Below are 25,537 nucleotides of genomic sequence, written 5' to 3'. Positions count from 1 at the left end.
TACACACAGGATTTGATTAACAGACAGGAGGCAAGTAGGTATTTGTCAGTAGGCCTCCTGTAAAGGAAAAAGATAATGAACCAAGGTAGTAACTAAAGTGATGTCGTAGACTTGAGTGTACCAATAGGCAGAGAGGTATTTGGGGAATGTAACACTTACAAGCTTGAGGGGAACCAGAGAAGAATGGCATGGGGTAGGTAGCTACAGGGAAAAAGATTTTCCAGCAGCCATGGCCGAGGAAATCAGAGGATCTCAGGTGGTAGTCAGGAAGGAGTCATTCTTTCTCAGGGAAAGAGCAGAACCAAGAAGATTGGAGAATTCACCTGGGGAACTGAGATGTATCCCTCACTGTTTGTAGAGAGAGTAAGCAGATCCAGCACAGGTTCAAAATGAGATGGCAAGGCTAATGTGCAATTAGCACATTAGCTGTTCTGAAGACAGCACCTCAGCAGCTATGGTTCTCTATAGCCTGTTGGAGTCAGCTGTTTCACATAGCCTGATATGAAGACTATGGGATCTGTTTGTTTGTAAGCCAAAAAAAAAAAAAATAGTAATACCTAGAAAAAAGTGGTTGGGAAAGAGGTAAGACTGGAGAGAATGTGAGAAGATCTGGGTGGATACATGCTCCTCACTATCAGCAGATTCCTGGTAGAGGCATTTGTCTTAGGGAACTCATGAGCTTGCTGTCTTCTGGAAGCTTATTTTTATTTGGTTCTCTTTGTTGCAGTGACCTACAGCACTGCGCATCCAACACTCCTGCTTCCAGATCCAGACAAAGAACACTAAAACCCTTTCTTCGGAACATCTTGGTGTTTGTCTTTCCTTGGACCTTCCAGAAGCAAGAGTGTTAGTGTGCAAGTGTGGATTGCACATCTGGGACTCTGCTACTAGGGAAGAGAAGATGGCGATGGCCTCAACAACTGTAGTGGTTCCTGCAGAGTGGATCAAGACCTGGGAGAAATCTGGGAGAGGCGAGTTTTTGCGTTTATGCCGGATTCTCAGCGAAAGTAAAAGCCGAGACACTTTGGCTTGTAGAGATTTCCAACAAGCACTCTATGAGTTGTCGTACCATGTCATTAAAGGAACTTTAAAGGCTGAACAGGCCTCAAATGTTCTTAATGACATCAGTGAATTTCGAGAAGATATTCCGTTTATTCTTGCTGATATATTCTGCATATTAGATATTGAGACGAGTTGTCTAGAAGAAAAAAGCAAGAGAGATCATTTTACACAACTGATATTAGCATGTTTATATTTGGTTTCAGATACAGTTCTAAAGGAACGCTTAGATCCAGAAACATTGGAATCTTTAGGCCTTATCAAACAATCACAGCAATTCAATCAAAAATCAGTTAAGATCAAAACAAAACTCTTCTATAAACAGCAGAAGTTCAATTTGTTAAGAGAAGAAAATGAAGGTTATGCCAAGTTGATTGTTGAATTGGGGCAAGATTTATCTGGAAGTATCACTAGTGATTTAATCTTAGAAATTCTCAAATCTTTAATAGGATGCTTTAATCTAGATCCCAATAGAGTTTTGGATATCATCTTAGAAGTGTTTGAATGCAGACCAGAACACCATGATTTCTTTATATCTTTATTAGAAGCTTATATGAGTATGTGTGAACCACAGACATTGTGTCATATTCTTGGGTTCAAATTCAAGTTTTACCAGGAGCCAAATGGTGAGACTCCATCGTCCTTGTATAGAGCTGCAGCAGTGCTCCTGCAGTTTAACCTTATCGATCTGGATGATCTCTATGTACACCTTCTTCCAGCTGATAGCTGCATTATGAATGAACACAAACGAGAAATTGTGGAAGCTAAGCAAATTGTTAAAAAGCTTACAATGGTTGTATTGCCTTCTGAAAAAAGTGATGAGCGAGAGAAAGAAAAGAAAAAAGATGATAAGGTAGAAAAGGTACCTGACAATCAAAAACTTGGTTTGTTGGAAGCCTTGTTGATTATTGGTGATTGGCAGCATGCACAGAGTATTATGGACCGGATGCCTCCATACTATGCAACATCACATAAAGTAATAGCCCTTGCTATTTGCAATCTTATACATGTAACTATTGAGCCTCTTTACCGAAGAGTTGGTGTTCCTAAAGGTGCTAAAGGCTCACTTGTCAGTGCTTTACAAAACAAGAAGGCACCAAAGCAAGCAGAGACCTTTGAAGACTTAAGGAGAGATGTATTCAGTATGTTCTGTTACCTTGGACCTCACCTTTCTCACGATCCCATCTTATTTGCAAAGGTTGTTCGCATAGGCAAATCATTTATGAAGGAGTTTCAGTCTGATGGGAAACAAGAAAATAAAGAGAAAATGGAAACTGTCCTTAGTTGTTTGCTTAGTGTTACTGACCAGGTACTACTTCCATCTCTTTCTTTAATGGATTGCAATGCATGCATGTCTGAGGAACTATGGGGAATGTTTAAGACATTTCCTTATCAGCATAGATACCGCTTATATGGGCAGTGGAAGAATGAGACTTACAACAGCCATCCACTTTTAGTGAAAGTTAAAGCTCATACGATAGACAGAGCCAAATACATCATGAAGCGTCTAACCAAGGAAAATGTGAAGCCTTCAGGAAGACAGATTGGAAAATTGAGCCACAGTAATCCAACCATTTTGTTTGATTATATCTTGTCACAAATACAGAAGTATGATAACTTAATAACCCCTGTGGTAGACTCATTGAAATACCTCACTGCATTGAATTACGACGTTTTGGCCTACTGTATCATTGAAGCACTAGCTAATCCAGAAAAAGAAAGGATGAAACATGATGACACAACCATCTCCAACTGGCTTCAGAGTTTGGCTAGTTTCTGTGGTGCAGTTTTTCGTAAATACCCAATCGATCTTGCTGGTCTTCTTCAGTATGTAGCCAATCAGTTAAAGGCAGGCAAAAGTTTCGACCTGCTTATATTGAAAGAAGTGGTACAAAAAATGGCAGGAATAGAAGTTACAGAGGAAATGACAATGGAGCAGCTTGAGGCTATGACAGGCGGGGAGCAACTGAAAGCTGAAGGTGGATATTTTGGCCAGATTAGAAACACTAAAAAGTCCTCTCAGAGATTAAAGGATGCACTACTGGACCATGATCTTGCCCTTCCTCTTTGTTTGCTCATGGCGCAGCAAAGGAATGGGGTGATCTTTCAGGAAGGTGGAGAAAAACATTTGAAACTTGTAGGAAAGCTATATGACCAGTGTCATGATACCTTGGTACAGTTTGGAGGGTTTTTAGCGTCAAATCTAAGCACAGATGATTACATAAAGAGAGTACCTTCAATTGATGTACTTTGTAATGAATTTCACACACCCCATGATGCAGCATTTTTTTTGTCTCGGCCAATGTATGCGCACCATATTTCATCAAAGTATGATGAACTTAAAAAATCAGAAAAGGGTAGTAAGCAGCAACACAAAGTTCATAAGTACATTACATCATGTGACTTGGTGATGGCTCCTGTTCATGAAGCAGTGGTCTCGTTACACATCTCCAAAGTCTGGGAAGATATCAGCCCTCAGTTCTATACGACATTCTGGTCTCTGACCATGTATGACCTTGCAGTTCCACATACTAGCTATGAACGGGAAGTCAATAAACTGAAGATCCAAATGAAAGCAGTTGATGACAATCAGGAAATGCCTCTAAATAAAAAGAAAAAGGAGAAAGAGCGCTGCACTGCCCTGCAGGACAAGCTTCTTGAAGAAGAAAAGAAACAGATGGAGCATGTACAGCGAGTTCTTCACAGGCTGAAATTGGAAAAGGACAACTGGCTTTTAGCAAAATCTACTAAAAATGAGACCATCACAAAATTTCTCCAGTTGTGTATATTTCCTCGATGTATTTTTTCAGCGATTGATTCTGTTTACTGTGCTCATTTTGTTGAGTTAGTCCATCAACAGAAGACTCCAAATTTCTCCACACTTCTTTGCTATGACCGAGTTTTCTCAGACATAATTTACATGGTTGCTAGCTTTACTGAAAATGAAGCTAGTCGATATGGGAGATTTCTTTGCTGCATGTTAGAGACTGTGACTAGGTGGCACAGTGATAGGTCCACATATGAAAAGGAATGTGGAAACTATCCAGGATTCCTTACTATATTACGAGCAACTGGATTTGATGGTGGAAATAAAGCTGATCAGTTAGATTATGAGAATTTTCGACATGTAGTACATAAATGGCATTACAAACTAACCAAGGCATCAGTACATTGCCTCGAAACAGGTGAATATACTCATATCAGGAATATCTTGATTGTACTAACAAAAATACTACCATGGTACCCCAAGGTTTTAAATCTGGGTCAGGCTTTGGAAAGAAGAGTGCATAAAATATGCCAAGAAGAGAAAGAAAAGAAACCAGATCTATATGCACTAGCAATGGTCTACTCTGGGCAGCTGAAAAGTAGAAAGTCATACATGATACCTGAAAATGAATTTCATCACAAAGACCCTCCTCCAAGAAATGCTGCTACCAGTGTTCAACCAAATGGACCTTGTAGTGGGCTGCCTTCATCCATAGGAAGTGTGTCTAAATTAGATGAGAGCAGTGCTGAGGAGTCTGACAAGCCACGAGAAAAATCTCAGTGTGCTGTGAAGGCTGTGAATAAAGCTTCCAGTGTCACACCAAAAGGGAATTTAAGCAATGGAAACAGTGGCTCTAACACCAAAGCTGTTAAGGAAAATGACAAAGAAAAGGGCAAAGAGAAAGAAAAAGAGAAGAAAGAAAAGGCCCCAGCCATTACTCTAGAGGCTAGGGTACTTGGTAAAGATATTAAAGAAAAACCCAAGGAAGAACAGCTAAATAAAGATGAAAAAATAAGAGAAGCCAAAGAAAGAATCCCTAAATCTGATAAAGACAAGGAAAAATTAAAGAAGGAAGAAAAAGCTAAAGATGAGAAATTCAGGATCATTGTTCCCAGCGTAGAATCAAAATCCACTCAAGAAAGGGAAAAAGAGAAAGAGCCCTCAAGAGAAAGAGATTTAGCAAAGGAAATGAAGTCAAAAGAGAATGTTAAAGGAGGAGAAAAAGTACCAGTTTCTGGTTCCTTGAAATCACCTATTTCCCGAACAGATATCACAGAACCTGAAAGAGAGAAACGCCGCAAGGTTGATTCCCATCCTTCTCCATCACACTCTTCCACAATAAAGGACAGTCTTGTCAAACCCAAGGAGTCTTCAGCAAAGCTCTATATCAACCATATTCCGCCACCATTGTGCAAGAGTAAAGAGAGAGAAGCAGACAAGAAAGATTTGGACAAGTCAAGGGAAAGGTCCAGAGAAAGAGAGAAAAAAGAGGAAAAGGACCGAAAAGAACGGAAAAGAGATTATTCAAACAATGACCGAGAGGTGCCCCTGGATTTAATCAAGAGGCGGAAAGACGAAAATGGAATATTGGTGGTTTCAAAACATAAAAGTGAAAGTCCCTGTGAGTCTCTTTATCCAAATGAGAAAGACAAGGATAAAATTAAGTCAAAATCCTCAGGCAAAGAAAAAGGTGATTCATTTAAACCTGAAAAGATAGATAAAATATCCAGTGGAAAAAAGGAGTCTGGACATGATAAGGAAAAGATAGAGAAGAAAGAGAAATGGGACAGTTCTGGAGATAAGGAAGAGAAGAAACATCATAAGTCTTCAGACAAGCACAGATAATGAAGCCTCAGCCAAAAGTGTGGGCAGGCCTCTGAGCTTAAGGTCTCCCAACTGAGGATGCCAGAGCTCTATGTCACTCTAACACTGTCTCCCCTAACAGAGCTTCTGGTGCTGTCTATCTTACGAGAACCCTTTAAGTCAGAAGATGAATATGCATTGCCATCCTCTTGAGACATTGCAACTGGATTTCAGAACACTATTTTTACCTCTGGGCAGTTCCTTGCAGCAAGATCCCTGTGCGTACATTTTTTTCTTGAAATAATACTACCTAGAAACAGCATCTATGAAATTTTCACCAGCTGAGTGTTGGATCACCCGTCATTGAAAGGTGAGTTAATCTTTCTAGGCCGAGTGCCTTGGCGTAGAGATAGTTGCATTTGTGTTTAAAATGTAACTGACAACATTGGTATGATTAATCTGACAATTTTATCTACTTGCAAAAATTTTAATTTTAGTTTATGAGAAAGGTCTTACACATATAAAACACAACAGCAATGTTTTCCTTTTCATATGCCATCTCGGTTTCCCGGGTCTGTCAGATGGCTCAGTGTTTTAAGGTACTTGCCACCAAGCCCAGAAACCTGGAACCTTGGTGCCTCTATGATGGAAGCAGAGAACGGTGATGACCACAGATTTCTCTCTGATTTTCACATACCCTAAGTTAATAGTTTAGTTTCCCTTTACCAGAAACTCTCCTAAGGTGACATCTTCATCTTAGAAAATGTAATTCTCACTTTCCTAATCACAGTCTCGGACACCGTGATCTTTATTGGAACATTACTTTTTTAATTTAAAAGTTGAGATTACTTAACCCTTTTAAAGTACACAGTTGAGTGATCTTAACTATGTTAGTCACAGTGTGAAGTCACCACTAACTGCAGAAGAAGCTGCAAGTGTATTAGCATCCACTTCAAAATCTACTCTTTATCCCCTGGAAACAACTGATTTTTTCTCCCAGTATGTTTTCTGATTTGGGACATAAATAGGATTGTGGAGTATTACAGCTTTTGTGTATGGGTTCTTTCATACCTCCGTGTTTAATGTGTACTGATAATTCATTCCTTTTTATAGCTATATATTTTGATTAACCATTTATTAATAGAATAATAATTTTTATGTATTAAAATTGAAACTTACACACTAGTGTATCCACAGTTAAAGTAGATGACACCAATATTATATGTACTATGAACAAAATGCTATGTAGAATCGTACATAAATTAATCAGGTTTTTGTTTGAGTGTGATGTTTTCTAAAGTTCATTTTAGCTTTGATTTTATGAAATAGAAGAATGTACTATGTTCGTCAATAGTAAGTATTCATTTGAAATTTGACAAATAGAAATGTGTGTCATGTGCTTATGATCATATTTGTATTTACTTCATCATTTGAGAAAAACAACATATAAAGGAAAGGAAATGCGTATAAATAAGTCAACATGACTTAAAATAATTTTTGTAATACAACAAATTAATACATTTTAATATCACTTAAAATATCGTTATAGGGAACTTTTCAATGGAGGACTTCTGGAAAGTGACTTTGAAAGAACTCATTTTCCCCTGAAAATTGTTTATTTGATGTTATAAATTTAATACACAAGATAAATTTATGTATCAATTGTGTGTTTCTTTAGGGCAGCTGTGCATTTACCAATATAGAAGAAGTTGTGAGTTGTTGAAGTTACTGTTCTACCTTAAAGGAGTGGTTCAGTACCAGCTATAGAAAATCCTGCAGGTGCCTTGCAACAAATTGGACCTTTCATACATTACTTTTTAATCTTCATAGCAATGTTACAAGGTAAGTAAGTACCGATACTGTTTGTAAATGATGCAGGTTAGATAGAGGATGTTTTTATTGTTGCATAGCTATTGGAGAGAGAAAGGATTTCGAATGTTGTGGCAGTCATTCTCCTTTATTCTAGCTTAACATTTACTCTAATATAGTGATTCAGCAGATATTGAATGAGATTCCTAGGATCTGTAAGACAGAAAGACAGATTGTTCTGTATTGTTTCATTTAGTAAGATGATGGCATGTACCTCCAGCTCCCAAAACAGTACCTGGCAGACCTTTTAAATCTGCTGTTGTAAATTCAACTGTATCCTTTTCCTAGTCATTAAAGAACCTATATAGTTTACCATACATATAGTTTAAATACATATACATTTAATTTTTTAAAAAATCTTAAGAGGATTGATATCTTTATTTATATTTACTATTTTTTTCAGTTTTATTGGATATTCTCTGAATTTACATTTCAAATGTGATTCCCCTCCCCCCACTCTTCACCCTCCTCCCCCTCAACTTGTTTCTATGAAGGTGCTTCCTCTCCCAATCATCCTCTCCACCTCAGTGCCTTGGCTGGTTGATGGTATTGTTCTTCCCATGAGGTTGTAAACTTTTCAGCTCTTTCAGTCCTTTCTCTAGCTCTTTCACTGGGGTGCCCATGTTCACTCTGATGTTTAGCTGCAAGCATCCTTATGTATATCTATGCCTCTAGGAAAGCCTCTGAGGAGACATCCATATCTGGTTCCTTCCAGTAAACACTTCTTGGCATCAGCAATAGTGCTTGGGTTTGGTGGCTGCATATGGGGTGGTTCTCCAGGTGAGGCAGTCTCTGTAGATCTTCAATCACTGCTCCTCTATTTGACCCTGTATTTCCTCCCCTGTTTTTTCTTCCTTCTAAGAAGGACTGAGGCATCCACATCCTGGTCTTCTTCTCTTTGAGCTTCATAAGTTCTGTGAATTGTTACTTGGGTATTCAGTGCTTTTTGGGTTAGTATCCGCTTATCACTGAATGATTGACCCTGACGAGTGTCACTCTTAGGAAGTGTGGCCTATTGGAGGAAGTGTTTTATTGTGGTGGTGGGCTTTGAGTTCTCCTCCTACGCTCAGGCTCTTCCCAGTTCAGAGAAGTGTGTCTTGCTGTCTTTGGATCAGGGTGTAGAACTTTTGGCTCCTTTAGCACCAAATCTGCCTTCACAATGCCATGCTTCTCATCATCATGATAACGAACTGAACCTCTGAAAACATAAGCCAGTCCCAGTTAAATATTTTTTTATAAGTGTTGCCTTGGTTATGTTGTCTCTTTACAGCAATGAAAGACATAATTAACATAGAATTTGGGACTGGGGACTGAGGTCTTGTTTTGATAGACCAAACCATGTTTTTGTTTGGAAGAATGTGTATTTTGAGACTTTAGATTTGGAAAGCAATGACTAGCTTTAAGTGGGGCTTAATGGGCCATCCGAGTAAGAATATGGAAGACATTGATGCTGAGGGTGATTTGACTCTTGGGGTTTCAGAGGAGAAGAATTTTAGTATATTGCCTGGAGGTCATTCTTACAGTGTTTTGGTGAAAAATGTGGATGGTTTTTGCCCTTTTCTGGGGAGTCTGCTTGAGACTAAGGTGAAGAGATTCAGATTAGTTATACTGAGGAAGGAGATCTCAAAAAAGTCCAGCATAGACTGTGTTTTATGGCTAACTCTTAGAGCATTTTGATCATAGCAAGCTTAGAATGAAAAAAATACAATGGTTTGGTTCAAGGATTAAAGGGGAATGAGGAAGTAGAATGGAGCTAAATCCTATATTAGAGAATATTAAATGGAATTAAGAGACTGGTGACCTCACCCACCCAGCTAAACTTATGCATTAGCAGTTGTTGTACGAGGGATAGTTATATGATGTTAGGATTTATTATGACCTGTTATATATTGAAATATGATTGTCAGATTGATAAGGGATGGATTGTCATGGTTATTCTCCGTTGTCCACTAGAGTATATCTGGAATGAACTATAATCTAGAACTTATAAAGACCTTGTAAAAGGAATTTAAGAAAAGTGTGGGTCCAGCTGTGGTACATGCCTTTAGTTCCAGCACTCTGGAGACAAAAACATGCAGATCTCTTGAGTTCAAACAACTTGCTACAGAGCAAGTTCTTGGACAGCCCAGCTTAGGCAGTGAAGGAAATCATTGAAAAGTAAGCGAAGAGAGTGATGCAAAGAAAGATAACTGAACTCTGTACACTGAGCTTTTACCTGTTGTCTAAACAAGCTGGATGTGTTCCTCTCCTCAGAGCTCAAGCAACATTTCTCAGTTTCATGTTTGATTCATACTGCTGTATCTATCTCATGGGTCTGTGTCCAGTCCACAGCCAGGAGCCTGAGGCTGTTGATTCTCAGGGTGGCCGGTTGCTTACCCAGTTGGGTGTGGACAATAGGACTTAGGATAAAAAAGATACAGGGCCTGCTGAGCCTTCTGCTCTAGCCATCAAGTTGAATGAGGAAAGAGCCCTCTGGAGAGAGGTTCCCCACTTTTTCACAGGCTGCAAGGTGCAGAAAACCCCTTCTCTGTTCCCTCACAGATCACACTTGTCATAAACTGACTTTTGTCTTTGTTAGCAAGTCTTAGTTCATGCTGTGAACAGACACCATGACCAAGGCAACTCTTAACTCTTATAAATGACAACATTTAATTGGGGCTAGCTTACAGGTTCAGAGGTTCAGTTCATTATCATCAAGGTGAGAGCATGGCAGAGTCCAGGCAGGCATGGTGCAGGAGGAGCTCAGAGTCCTATATCTTCGTCTGAAGGAATCCAGAAACAGATTGAGCATCCTCAGGCAGCTAGGAGGAGGGTCTTCAAGCCCACCCCAGCAGAGTGACACACTTCCTCCAACGAGGCCACACCTTCTAATAGTTCCACTCCCTTGCCTCCATAGGCTTGTTTAAACACATGAGTCTATGGGAGCCATAACCTAAACATAGGATAATAAAAAAGTACATTTAGTCCAACTTCCAAAGTTACCATAGTTTATAGCAGTATCAACAATGTTAAAAGTTCAAAGTCTCTTCTGAGATTCATTCAATCCCTTAACTGTAATTCATGAATTAAGACAGGCAACCAGCTGCACAAACTCCAAACTCTACAATCTCCGTGTCTAATGTCAAAGCAGTCTTCAGATCTTCAACTCCTTTTTCATCTTTGCTGACTGTAACAAACTTCTTTCTCTTGAGTTGGTTCCACTTCCTGTTAGCAGTTTTCCTTGGCAGGTATCCCAGGGCTCTGGCATCTTTAACTACACTGTTGCACCGTTGCTGGGTTTTTTTTTTTTTTTTTTTTTTGGTGATCATCTCATGGTACTGGCATCTCCGATACACTGGCGTCTTTCATTTCAACTAGGCTTCACCAATAGCCTCTCATAGGCTTCCTTCTTGGTGCCAAGCCACAACTTTGCATGACCTTTCATTCCTGGATTGTCAACTACACCTGAGGCTGTACTTTCACCGATGGCCAAGTCTCAGCTATTCTTCATGATGACTTCATGCCTTCAAAACCAGTACCACCTGAGTGACTCTTACACATTATCAAGTATAGCTGCAGCATGAGATACAACTTTGGCTGTCTCTGAAACGCAGCTTTTTTGTGCTCTCAGAAAACACTTTCCAGATTTCACCTCAGTGGTGCTGGTCTCTTCTTAATCACCACTAATTTCTCAGCTCTAGCTAACCAGCATCAAATTGCAGAGTTCTGCTGCTTCCAGAAGCTAGAGCATGCCACCCTACCCCCTTCTTCTGTTACGTCATCACTAGCTTCCTCGTTTCTAAATTCTGCACTACCTAAACTTGGCTATCCTGGATCTTGTTCTGTAGATTGACCCTGAATTTAGAGATCTGTATGTCTGTCTCCTGGGATTAAAGGTGTGTACTACCACCTGGATTTAAGCTTTTCTTCACCTAGAACTTGCTCTGTTCTAGGCTGGCCTTGAATTTAGAGATCTGCTGTCTTTGCCTCCTGGGATTAAAGGTTTATACTAAGTTGTCTGGAGATAATTTAGCTGGGTAGGATCTTGCCCCAAGGTCATTACTCCCTTAATTCAATTTAATATTCTTGAACACAGAATTTAGCTTCATTTCACTTCCTTGTGTCCCTTTAATATTCAAACCATATATTTTGTACTTTTCCTTTTTAAACTTGCTCCTTTTCATTAAAATGCTCTTGATAAGGAAGAACTTCAGTAACCATACAGCAGAATTTACACCAGGCTGTTTTGAGACTTTTTCAAAGCAGTTAATCTAAATCTCTTCACCTTAACCTTAGGCAGACTCTTTAGACAAGTACAAAAAGCAGCCATGTTCTTCACCAAAATACTACTACTACAAAACCAAACCAAACCAAACAAAAAACCAGTATCTTGGCCATAAACTGAAATTCTCCACTGAAACTGCTTGGGCCAAGTCAGGGCATTTCAAATCACTCTCAGTAACAAAGTTTTCCATATTCTTAATAGGATAAACCATGTTGTGATACCAGATTCTGTGTCTGGCACTTGCCAGGGTTCTTTCTCTTGGTTGCTTAACATCCTATGGGTAAAGACTCTTCTTCCCTGCCTACCCTGTCACCAATGACAAAACTGGCTGTCTTAGTTTGTTTCCTTTCTACAAATACAAAGTGCACCACTTGTGCATCCCACCAAGTCCCTCTGGTTTTGACTTTTCTTTTTACACTGGCTTCATGTCCCTGTGCTATCTGCCTTTGTTTCAGTTTTTCTCCTGGAGTTGCAGGACTCTGCTGGGTATCTCTGGTCTTCTTCCATTCCTCTATAATATTTCTGCTAGAGCTACTTAACAAGTGTGAGCTGCTGAGGATGTTTTGTCTGGTATAAAGCCTATGCTCCCTAGTTTAGATTAATGGCGATAAGTTCATATTTGTATGTGGACACATCCGCAGAGGCCTTGTCCATTTTGATTCCCATGCTTTAAACACCCCGGGCTGGTGTTTATGGCGGCACTTATTCTTCGAAGTATTGAAGAGGCTCTAAAGAAGTTAACACCTGGGCTGTTCAGAGTGGCTTTCCTGGTATCTCTTGCACTCTCTCCCATGAGATCTACACTTGAAGGCAAAGTCCTCCTTAATGATGTGTGCTGATTTTGTGAGGTTATATAGATCATTTTATAGAAACTGTGTCATCTAAAAATGAATATTTTCTAAATTATACCAGAGTATACTTTTTTTTGACAACCATATTATTTGTCACCTACCCAGTAGATATTCCATTTAGCTTTGTTGACAGGAATTCAGTTTTAGAGAAAAAGCACTAAACTTAAAAGCTGTTTTTCTATGTTATGACAGTGTGGATAGTTTCTGATTATCTTTTCTAGTGCCTAAAAAGGACATGCACACCCTTGATCTGTGCTGCCTTTGCTGGTATGCTCCTTCATCTCACACTGTTGATAAGAGATTGTACAGCTCCTCCTGTGTGCCAGACCCTGTTCAAAGATGATGCTCTCTCCTCTCCCTTATAGAATACCTCTAAGGTAAGTACCATATTTCATATGGAAACACAAAAACTGAAAAGTGAGGTGCCTTTCTCTGTTCCCTATAATTCTCACTGAGGGCATGTGTGCTTTAGTCCCTGACTCATACCACCAGGGAAGGCAACCATAGAAGCTAGGATCTGATGACACAGGTTCTATGGGCGACATGTCTATTGTGGGTTTCTCATACTTTTAGGGACTAAATTAGCATCACTAAATCTTAGGACCTTCATTTCTGAAGGTCAGTAAGACTCTAAGAGTTCAGTAAGCAGTGAAACACCATGTGATAAAATTTATGTGAAATACCTTATTTTACCAGGAATCAAATGTCTGATTGACACAAGTGTTCTGATGATTGCACCTGTTTCTATTGCCATTTTTTTTTTCATTTGTGCTCTTAAATTAGTTGAGTCTACACAAGTGAGATGGTGTAGAGAGTGGAAAAGAGAATGAGTCTCCTCACCACTGGAGAATAATTGCAGTGGGGCAGGCTTTTACCTGGATTTCTCAGGAACCAGGGATGATGAAACAGCTGCCCACCTAGCTGGCATTGGAACATGTGGCTGGACCAAGAAACGCAAGTCAGCTTTTTGTGACTTTTCACTGTACAGCACCAACATCAACCTGTTCTGTGTGGTTAGGTGTGGACTTCAGGCTTAGGGCCCTTGCTATTTCTAGCTTGTTATCTAGACATGTCTTATTATGAGTATGGGCTAGGGAAAAAAATGCCCTTCCTGCCACTATGTAGATAAAGGGTACTAAGGATCCGGCTGACAGCAACGTGAGAACTGAAGCAGCGAGACTGACAGGATTACGGGTATTTGGCAAAAGGGTTTAGGATTCCAGAAGTGTATTATGATTCGGAGAGGACTTCAAATCCAGGCTGCTGTAAGTACTGCTCAGTTAATAGACAGCTTGCCTAGCATGCACACAGCATTGGGCTTGATCCCAGCACCACTTAATGGAGCATGGTGGTCTATGCTTGCAATACGATCATTTGGAAAGTGAAGGCAGGAGGATCAGAGGCTCAGGAATCCTCAGCCCTCAGCTACATAGCACATTTAAGGCTAGCCCATTCTATATGAGACACTGTCACAATCAAATATACAAAACAAAATACAAAAGTTTTAAATAGAGGACAGCTTAGAGAGACAGTTCAGCCTCTAATGTGCTTCCTGGGTAAGCCTGATGACCAAGGTTCAAGCCCCAGGACCCACATAAATAGCAGACATGGTAGCACATACTTGTAATCCCAGCACTGGGTAGGCAGAGACAGAAAGAACCATGGAGCTTCCTGGCTAGCCACCCTAGCCTATTTAGCCAGCTCAAGGTCCTACCGACTGTCTCAGACAGTAAGGTGGAGATCTCTGAAAAGTAATATCCAACCAAGACCTCTGGCTTTCTGTATGTATGTGTGTGCTTGCACGTGCACACACATGCACACACACACACACACACACACTCCAACATGGAAATATTCAACAGAACCTTAATCCAGTCTATGTTTACCCCAAATCTGTAAGCTTTCTAGAGAAGTACTGTTTGTTCCTAGCATCTGCCTTTAGCATTACAGGGTTATCTGACTACATTCACCATTGTTTCTCCACTTTCTCCCTGATTCCCTCCCCTCAGTTTTCCATTCATAGTAGACATAGATTTATCTCATATTTCTCAAATAAAGTAATTGTGCAAGTACTGTTCTTGGCTCTTAGAGCATAAAAATGGAGAAGACACTCTTGCCGACATTCAAGGAAGAATGAGATAGAGTAGCAGTAAACAGGATAGACTATATAGGACCTTAGATTAATGCTGCTTCCATAAGAGAACAAACTGAAGCAAAGCTAGGAGGATTCACAGTTCACACTGGATATCATGTTATAACACTTGCACGTCACTCACATGATTACTTACACACACGTCAACATTCAGTAAGAATATATTCTTAATACTTTGTCATTCTTTTTCACATTAAACTCAGCTCTGCTTTGATAGCTAGTTGCCCTCAGACATATATGCAGACAAAACACTCATATACAAAATAAAGTTAAATTTTAAAAAGAAAGGAAGTAGGTACAAATTTATTTGAATGAGGGTGACCTTAAAAATAAAAGGCTTTAAAAAAAGCAAGCTTTTCTATTTGAGCTTAAGTTTATTACAGAATCACCTCCCATGCCTGTGAATGTGAACATAGGCACACACGTATGCACACACTTTTACACACATCCAGCAGATTTCTTCTGACTTTTTAGTACTTCCCATTTAATGGCTAACTTCATGGTCAACTATAAAAAATTTATATTGTTATAAAGTTTGTTTTTATTTTCTACTAATAGTAGTAACCATATAATAGCATATAGGCAAACATTGATGATAGGGGTTTTTTTTTCTTTTCAGAATAAATGGAGTTGTTCCCAGTCTTTCAGGATTTTGCATAGGGAGTGCATTTAACCAATATAGCTTCTGTCACTATATTTTTTTCCCTTCTGAATTAAGGTGACATATGTTCCACGCATTATTATTTTTCCTTTTTCAAGTCACTGAAACTGTGACCATACAAAGCTGTATTTTATATCAAGTATGCTGTGATTACTACTTTAACTATGAATAAGGTCACTTCTGCTGTTTGGGTTCTTGTTGGCTCTAACCGTGCATTTTTTGTTTAGCCCATGCAATAAGAGGCCATCTTAGTATGTTCTCTGGTTGTGGAGCCCTAGAATAACATTGAGGTCCGACTGAGTTTCACTTGATGCAAGTAAACAAGTAAGAAAAAGGAAGTCAGAGGAAGAAGATTTCAACTCAGGAAGGAACAGATACTCTACCTACGACATAGGGAGCAGTCCCTTTTCTCTGGGAGAGTGGGGGAAACTCACACAAGCCAGATTCTGAGAAGCATTCCTCACACGAGGTGGGCACTCAGAAAATACCATGTAAAAGAGAGGGTAGATGCTGATGATTGAGTAAGGGGAAACAAACATGTAAACATCTTCTGTTCTGATAGTAAATATGCATAACAAAACTTAGCACTGTTCCTGTTGTAAGCCTTTCAGTGACAGCAAGTGCTTTCACACATTGTTCAACAGTCACCACTAGGCATTAGCACACTGCTCTTCATCCTAACATGAAACCATACTTGGTCTGTGAATTAGAATAAATCTAAATGTGTCATCTAAAATCATACAATTGGCTTTTTGCCATATGTATATATCACTTGACATTATGTTTCAAAGTCACATCCATTCCTGTTATGGTAGAATTATATTCGAGTGTTTAGACCACATTGTATTGTGTATTCATATGCTCATGCTGTCTCTATCTTTTGCAGCTCTTCAAATTCATGAGTTTTAACAAGTCCATGAACCAGCTCTCAACCACGTTATGGTGTTTTGCCATTATGTTCTTCACTATTTCCTTGGCATATGCCCAGCTGGCATTCAATTGGGTGGCTTAAGTACCTTCCAGGAATACATGTAAGTATTTTCAAATCATAAGGAAAAAAATTAATGCTACTGCCTTTTCAATAATGTTATTTGGCTATCTTGTGTCAAAAATAAGAGAAAATGACCTGTTTCACAAACCCACCCACCAAAGAGACTACTAACACACCACGTGTGCATGAATATAGAGGTTAGGAAAAACACTTGCAGGAGTTTCTTGTCCTGTGCCCTGTGTATTCTGGTTCTGAGCTTGAGTTGTGAGGATTGGAATGAGCAGTCACCTGCACTCCCTGAGCTATCCTGTGCTGCCATTGTGAGCTTTGCCAAATTCAGTTACTGAATGCTTGGCCCTGTTCATCCCATCAAGACTAAAGACCAATAGTTCCTATTTTTATTCCTGCTGACTGTTGTTTCCATAGTTTCAATTCAAAAAACTTAATGAGTAAAAGGAAGTTTTACTGCTTTAAGATGGAGTGGTACAGGAATTTTTTAGTCTTTCCAATGTTTCCACATGTATGGGAAACAGCAAAGTAGTAATTGCTAGATGTTCTGTGCTGTTTACAAGGCAATTAGTATGTAAGAAAGATTCTTACAGCTTTGCATTAATAGACTTTGGTGAAAGAGGGCCAGAATCCTTAATTACTGGTAATAGAAGTTAGGAATGAAAGTGATTTCATTAAGACCCAGCTTTGACAACACCTAGTCTTCTTGGCCTCACTTTTAGTAAATGTTTAATTAATGAGAATATTAAATGTTTAAGTACAAAATTCTGGCCATCCTTCAGAAATCTTCCAATTTTAAGAGATTTTTTTTAACTTCAAACCTTGTGAAGATTTATTTACTGTTTTATTGTCTAGATATTTGATTCTTAGATCTGATCGCTGTATAAACCTACTTAAATAACATGTTGCATGTTAATTATGCCAGGTGAGAATAACATGAAATGTGGAAACATTTTGTTATCCAGAAGACACTGACTGAGGCAGAGAACAAGAGGTCAGTGATTTCCTTCAGTTTGGTTTGGCTCCTCTGTACAACGGTGAGATCATCCTTAAAAATTGTTACCTTGCAGTTTAATGCACATGGGCTTTGTGTTCTGTTTTTGTTTTGTTTTGTCTTTGGGAAACTGAGCTTTACCTTGGTCAAGGAAGGTAATCAAGTTTTAGAACTATATATATATATATATATATATATATATTTTTTTTTTTTTTTTTTTTTTTTTTTTTTTTTGGTCTCTGTGTTCTTTGTTCTTTTGGTGTGTACATTTCTGTTTACAAGGATGTTGCTGACCCAAATTCTCTTAAAGAAGCACTTTTGTTTGGAGTTGGATGTCTTTCTAGCACAAGCTGTAAGGAGAGAACTGGCCTCCATTCATCAGCTTCTCCTTTGCTCCTGCATGATGTCTGTTTGGTTTAGACAGTGGATAATAATGAGCTGATCTGTGTTGTCCTAATTTCTAGGAGGGACCAAATCAGTAGTCACAGAGCATGACCAGGATTGAAGCCTGAAATTGAACATGATTGTCAGCAGATAAAAGCTGCCTCAGGGAGAGTGAAGGTGAGTCTAGTACAGAGGGCCTGATGGGATTTCACACCCATGCTAATCATGATGAGGCTAAAGAATACATTCTGGAAACACAAGTATGTTTGGAATTAACAGGCTATAATCCAGCCTGCCTGGCCCTAACAACTGTTAAATGTTTATTTTTATTATTTTTAATTGTGTGTGTGTGTGTGTGTATGTGTGTGTCTTGAACAAGCAAGTGCTTTTAACTGCTGAACTCTGGCCCAAAACATTTTAATAATCAAGAGTAACCTGATTTGTAATATGATGAAATGTCCATGTGCATAAGAAAACTTTATTAGCAGATAGGAAGTTACCTGTTTGGTTTATTAGCAGTTCTTTGAAATACTAACCTTGTTTCATTGATTCTTTGTAACTTTGTTGTTATTGTCTGTATTTATTTTATTGACCTCAGCCCTGAGTTTATTTCTTGCTGTTCACTCTTTTGGGATATTATTTGTTAATTGTTATGGAGGTTTCAGATGTGGTACTAAGTTATGAATATGTAATCCATCCAATTTTTTGAGGTAGGCACTTAGTGCTATGAACTTGCCTCTTATAATCACTTTCATCGTCTCCTATAGGTTTTGGTAGGTTGTGTTTTCATTTTTATGCAATTCTAAAGAGTTTCATTTCCTTCTTGACACATTTTTCATTTCAGTGGTGAGTAGTTGTTCAGTTTCCATGAGTTTGTAAACTCTTGTTTCATGTCGACAATATCCAGCTTTAGTCTGTGGTAGTCCATGGAGTATAGGGGGTTATTTCAGTTTTCTTCTTTCTGTTAAGACTTGCTCTGTGTCCAAGTATGTGGTGAGTTTTGGAGAAAGTTCCATTAGCTACTGAGAAGGTGTATTCTTTTGTACTTAGGTGAAACATTATATAAGTATCTTCGAGGCCCAGCAACAATCTCAAAACCGGACATTCACCTATTGTAGGTGGAAGAATAGAATGCAGATCCCAAGGTTCACCGGCAGTGCAAACCAGACAAACACAAGGCTCTAAGGCGTGGGCCTCATCTCAGATGGGAGGTGGGAAGCAATAGGGGAAGACACTTGATACTAACCTCTGGCTTCCACATGTGTGGGCACAGGCAATCAGTCACGCCTGTCACATGTACACACATACAAATTACTAAAAAATGACAAACTTTTGAACAGTTGTAGTTAATTCGGTGGGAAGACTGCAGACCTCTTAATCTCTATTCAAGAAGTCTTACATTTTTAAGGCATTTATGTTATAATTTTTATACAAAGTGCTAAGGTACGAAAACACAGTTGTCATACTGCTTTATTTACTTGAGATACATTCTGAGCATATTTCTGTTTCATATAGTTTCTGGTGTCACCTTAGAATGATATTGGATATAAATAATATATTTTAAATAATATGTTCATATGTATTTTTTATGTCACCATTCTTTTTTTTAAAAAGCACTCGTAATGAATGTCTTTATAGCAAAACCTGCACATATTAAAAAAATTTTCTAATGCCGAGTTTGACTGTAGGAATGTACAGATACCATGCTCACTGGAGGAAACAAGCCCTCAGTTTCCACCACTGTGCATGAGGTTCTCTCTAGTCCTGAAAGCCACTTAGAAAGAGGTTCCAACTGTACTGTCAAAGAGGAAAAAACAAACAAAATGGTTGGTTCTTCAAAAGACAATATAGCAGAACATCCTAACTAGTGAGTTCCTTCAACTGATTTCCAGCAGTGTGGTAAGAAACATGGACAGAGGCATGGAGCACTCCACTGGCAGTATGGTGTCCCAGAGCCAGGTGTTGATCATGGAGCTGCCAAACAGAAGAGACATGAGGTAAGCAAGACTAACGGATGCTGCAGCCATGCCTTAAAAACTGTCAACAACAGGAGTCGTTTTTATAGACCCCCAGACCCTTAGCACACCTGAGGCCATGATGAGAGCCCCATTTAGACCTTGGAACCCAGCAGGTGGGCAGCGGCACCTGCCAGAAGGAGAGCAGAGACCGAGTCCATCAGTCAGAGTCTTGGAAGCTGCGTGACGGACTTGGCTTTTTGGCTTTAGGCTGAGGTTTGTCAACCTACTATGTGGTTTTTCTTTGCTTGTTTTGTTTGTTGTTATTTTGCAGGTGTGTGTGTGTGTGTGTGTGTGTGTGTGTGTGTGTGTGTGTGTGTGTATGCTTAATAGCTCTCCATAAGAATAGCACCTGGCTGCACTTGGGTCCTGAACACCCAGTGTAGTTGCCAGCCGGCTAATAAAGATTTTGTATTGGCTTGAACCTGTGTCCAAGTAGTCTCCTCTGGTGCAGACGTCACAACAGCAGGTAGCCAACACAAAACAAGCGCAGTGACATTTTTGGAATATCTTTGTCTTGGGACTTTTTTTTTTTTAATCTTACAGGGGCTTTGTGTATATATTAGGTTTTCCAGTTCTCTGTTTTTATAGGATTCCTGTGTGTATGAATTTTTGTGTTTTCATGTGCATGTGTTTTCTGTGCTTTTTCTTTGGCTTTTTCTTGTTTGTTTTTTTCTATTCCAGTTTGTCTTTGTTTTATTATTTGATGCCTGTTTTTTAAGGAGAGATAGAAAGTTGTGGATCCAGATGAGAGAGGAGAAATAGTAATCAGAATATATTGTATGAAAGAATATTTCCAATAAACGTAGTTAAAAATATAGATGTTTTTCAGTTACATGTTTTCATTCATCTGCATTGATAGAATTTTATAATCTCTAAAACATACATTGTTATTTCTATGATACAGCACAATAATCACATCCTGTAGCTCTTACTGAGGATAGCTTTTCATTCTCTGTGACTGCAGACAAAATGATGGTGAGCACGCATGGTCTTTATGCTGTCCCTGGAAACTTTGTGGTAACTACAGTGATGGCTATGAATCGCTGCTTCTTTCCAACGTTTCCTAACTTGAAAATTATTTGGTCCCAAATTTCTTAAAGAAACTTCTATATAGAACAGTATACATCACCTGACTACTAACACACTCCCATTTTCTTTTCTTTTTTTTAAAATAGTGACAGACAAGTGGTGACGATGAGATGCACAGGAACAGATGGAGCAGCTGGTGCAGAGCATGAACTGGTGGAGTGCTGGGACTGATGGTGTTGTGTCCCAGACAGACCAGTGCCTCAGTGTGACCGTGAGATTCAGCAGTCAGCCCTGTGGTCCTGAATGGATTTGCCATAACAATTACATTACTTATGTCTGGTTTATCATACGATGCTGGTCTTTATAACTGTTGTTAGTCTTCTGTACTTGGTTTTGTTTTCCATACCCATGGATGAATTTTTTTTCTTTCAACTTTTCCTCACATGACAGATCTAGACTCTGAACTAAGGGGGAAAAACAAACAAACTGGAAAGTCTGTCTAGAAGTACGCCCAATTGCTGCCCTGCCTAACTCTTCAGGTGACAATGAAGTAGCTTTCTAAAGCTTGGAACTGTCAAAAGACTTCTGAGTACACTTCAGCCACAAGTCAGTATTAACGTTTTTAACCAGTGTGTAGAGGAGGAGGGCGTTTCTTTCCACGCTGATGGCACTCCGTGATTGTTGATTTGGGGTACCCTCTACTGGTAATCTTTAAACCATACTGACCCACCATAGCACAGCTATGTCCCCATTGTGCTGGACTTTGTACGAATACTTAAGATGTTAATACTACACGTTTCTGCCTACTCTCTCATAGCTAATGTCTATGGAACTAGCTGTATTACTTGGGTTTTTTTTTTTTTAATTGTTTTAACTCTGTTAAATGTGCCCATCCCACCCCCAAATTTCCAAATAGTATCTCTTAACTGCAACAGAAAAATTTTATGGTTCCTTACCTCACACTAAGTTTGATTTTTTTTTTTTTTTAAGGATATGTTCAGTGTGAATATTTTTATCCTTTTCATGCTTCAACTCACTTGAAACTATTTAATGTTAATAACTATTCAGTAGAACCAACTTACTAAATGTTACTTTGGTGTGCAGTGGAATGTTTGATTGAGCAAATGTTTTGAGAAAGATAATTTGTTTTGAGATTTATTATCACTCATGAAGCAAAAAGGATGTCATAGTGTTTCAGAGATAGTCTCAGCTGTCCTAGTCCAGTGTGTCAGGAGAATTTATAATGCAAATAAAGTTTGCTTTCACTAAAAGACTTTCTGAAAGTTCATCTATTATCAGAAAGCATCCCAAAAAAGTGCATTAGTAACTGCTGTTTTCATTGGAAGAGTTTTTCACTAAGTTTCTGTGTAAAATCTATTCTCAATAAGAGATTTTTGTTTTCCAAACATGATGTAATATGATCTTTTGCAGTCTAAATGGATAAGAAAGATACAATTCAGGACTAGTGATTCAGGGCTGGTGGGGGTCATACAACCACTACAGGAATCCTGTGTTTTCTGTTCCCATGTTAATTAATTTCTAGACTTTGCTAGTCATATCTCCAGTGAAAACAGGAATGACAGGTCTTTCTGAATCAGATGATGAATGAATTGTACTGATTTTAACAGGTTTTTCATATGATTTTTGTCTCCAAAATCTTTTCAGTATACTGACCAAGTTCTTTCTTCTAGGTGGTAAAAGTTATGTTTCAGGTATATTGTGTTTATGTATTTATCATGTATACACTATTGTTATGTGAAAACAAGCTTCAACTTGAAGTGCAGCCATTATACAGTATCCATGTATACTGACCATGTGCCCATATTCACTACAGTTCCTAGAAAGCATTTTTGATACATATTATATACTGTGTTTTAATGTACTTACAAGACTATACAAAATTCTTTCCTTTTGCCCATGAGTTCCATCTGTTTGGTTTTTTGTTTTATTGTTTTTATTTTATTTATTTATTTATTTTTTATTCTTCCTGAATCAAAGAATAAAGTTTTATCCCTTTCTTGGTACCTTGCCCTTTGTTGGCATAATTGGGATATAAATTGTTCAAATCTCCACAATTAGAAGTTTCAGAAATGTGTGATACTGGCTACTTGACTTAATAAAGACTAGATATATAAACAGATAGAAAAAATGTCTATTTCCTCACTAAAAACAATTGAGTGGTTTTGTTTTGTTTAGCACATATTAGTAATAGCCTAGAATATGAATAATTTGTATATGTGTGGGGGGCACATGATGAGACAGTGCTTATTACAGCAAGTACCCATTTCAGGTAACCAGTTAGGCACTGTAATTACAGTAGGGCTGTAATGTATGGAAACTCATTCTTCAGATTCCTTAAATCTGTAACCTGAGACAGTTGAAGGGCACTTAGTTCATTTGGGAGGTGTATACATGGTAGTGAGGCCGAAGAAGCCTGGAAAGGGAAGGCACAGAGGGTGTGCTGTCAGGCTGGCTAACACTACAGACTGTTGAGCTGTATTTCCTTTGTGCCACTCTGGAAAACACTAGAACACACAATTCAGACATACCTCATGTGAAAAAGCGGGGTACAGAATTAGTCTGGGGGAGTGGTAGCTATCCTGTACAGTGAACAGCAGCTCTTGGCAACTTGTGATCAGGAGCTGTAGCTGATCAGGAGATTAGGTGTAACTTGGGCTACATGAGACTGGGTCAAAAAAAAAACCAAAATAGAGAAGAGCAGTTGGTAGACACAGACTATCATTACAATACCCACATTGTCCCTTAGGTGTAGACCTCACGATCCAGCCTTAGTACAACCAGATGGTGGTCTGTGCGCTTGGCCTGCATGACTGTGTAGCCCATGCAGGCAGAACCAGGAGAGGATGAAAGCACAATGAAGATCATGCTGTAGTTTTGATCCTGGTAGTATTTGCTATCCATGTGCTCAGGTCTCATCTGTAAGTTCAGAAGATGAATCTGTACCTTGCCTCTCTGGTGTGTATGGTCTAAAGCACATTTGAGCTGAACTTTGCATAGAAGAGAGGAGGAGGTGCCTTGTTTTGCAAAAAGGGAGGTCTGTTCAATCAGCAAGATGAAAAAGATTTCTTGGCAATTTAAATTTTCAAAGGCAAAGGGGACAGATGTTGTCCAGTGATAATTAAAAACTTACCTAAAGGTGTTTTTTAAGTCTCCACTTGAACACACATATTTCACAACTGAAGTTTTGGCCTCCCTTTTCCCTTATGTTACATCATGAACATGCCACATGTTAATGGGCATAATATACAAAGTGTATAATGTAATGTAAATTGGTATTGTATGACTGGTTATATCTACATATTAATACTAAATAATGAATGTATAATTTATATGAAATAAAACACATCCCTGGTATTGAATGCAGCTTGGTTCTTTTAATATATAGCCTTCAGAGTTACATGGCGTTAATGTTTTGTTCGTTTGGTTTGGCTTTATTGAAAGTAGACTCTTCTCTAATATTACATCCCAACCACAGATTCCCTCCACTCACCTCAACTCCCTCCCATAATCCATTTACCCAAACTCCCTTAAGAAATGAACAGGCCTCTAAGAGACAACCAAACATGGTAAAATACAAGAGAAGAGGAAAGCCCTCACATGGAAGTTGGACAGTGCACCCCAACAAGAGGAAGAGAGTGCCAGGTGCTCACGCCCCCACTGTTAGGGGTCTGACAAAAGCAGCAAGCTAACAGCCATAACAGACTCCAGGCCCTAGTGCAGATGCCTGGAGGCCCCATGCTTGCTGCTTCAGTCTCACTGAGCCCATATGTGCCTTGCTTTGTTAATTCAGTGGGCCTTCCTGGTGTCCTCCATCCTCTTGATTACTACAGTCTCTGCACTCATTCTGCAGAATAGCAGAGACAGATGGAGACCTCAAATTTAGGAGTTCTTTCTGTGTAATGTCTGGCTGTGGTCTATCCACTCCCATCTGGTGCTGGAGGCACAGCTGGTCAAGGCACTGATTCCCGATTATAGCAGAATATCATTAATTTCTTAACGCTAGTCGGTCATGGTTCTACCCCCAGGTCTCTGGGCTATCCAGTCTCCAGTTCCTGACCATCCAGGCAGTGTCAGGTGTAGGCTCCCTCTGGTGGGGTGAGGCCTCAAGTTGGTTGGCCACTCCTACAAGTTCTGTGCCACCATTGCCCCAGCACATCCTATAGGCAGGATAAATTGTAGTTTGGTGTGGTAGTTTGAATGAAAATGGTCCCTTAAGCTCATAGGAAGCTGCACTATTAGGAATTGCAACCTTGCTGGAGTAGGTGTGGCTTTGTTGGAAGAACTGAGTTACTGGGAGCAGGCATTGAGGTCTCAGATGTTCAGGCTAGGCCCTGTATGGCACACAGCCTTTGTTGCCTGCAGATCAATATGTAGAACTCTCAGCTCTTCCAGTACCATGCCTGCATGCATGACATCATACTTCCCAACAGCAATAGAAACCCTAAGACAGTTAGTGTCTAGGTTTCTCTGAGTATCCTGCAGACTACCTTTCCCAACCAAAGAAAGAATGTAGGGGTGAAGCCTCTGTGTAGGCAACAATAATAACCTTCAATATTAATGGCCTAAATTCTCCAATAAAGATAAAGACTGCCTAAATGGACTACAAAACTAAACCCATCTATTATCTAACAAGAAATATATGTCTTGGAGTTAAGACACACTGCT

The 25,537-nt window shown here is 39.2% G+C and overlaps 1 protein-coding gene and 1 long non-coding RNA gene across 2 annotated transcripts; both read left to right on the top strand.

The window, feature by feature from the left end:
• Positions 1 to 901: 901 nt before the first annotated feature.
• Positions 902 to 16,359, top strand: LOC308427239 (THO complex subunit 2-like; the record flags this gene model as incomplete). The annotated part of the gene is made up of 4 exons (XM_080925320.1): positions 902 to 5,999; positions 7,308 to 7,471; positions 12,835 to 12,990; positions 16,313 to 16,359. The coding sequence occupies one exon, from the start codon at positions 902 to 904 to the stop codon at positions 5,669 to 5,671; it is 4,770 nt and encodes a 1,589-aa protein (XP_080781446.1). The 3' UTR covers positions 5,672 to 5,999; positions 7,308 to 7,471; positions 12,835 to 12,990; positions 16,313 to 16,359.
• A 1,523-nt stretch (positions 16,360 to 17,882) lies between these two features.
• LOC308427240 lies at positions 17,883 to 24,186 on the top strand. Its single transcript, XR_013975246.1, has 3 exons — positions 17,883 to 17,981; positions 19,697 to 19,801; positions 20,998 to 24,186. It is a non-coding gene; the product is annotated as an uncharacterized lncRNA (long non-coding RNA).
• The last annotated feature ends 1,351 nt before the right edge of the window (positions 24,187 to 25,537 follow it).

The sequence above is a fragment of the Micromys minutus genome (assembly GCF_963924665.1).
Source record: "Micromys minutus genome assembly, chromosome: 11".
NCBI lineage: Eukaryota > Metazoa > Chordata > Mammalia > Rodentia > Muridae > Micromys > Micromys minutus.
The sequence above is the reverse complement of the archived record's forward strand: the minus strand, read 5'-3'. Positions and strand labels throughout refer to the sequence as shown.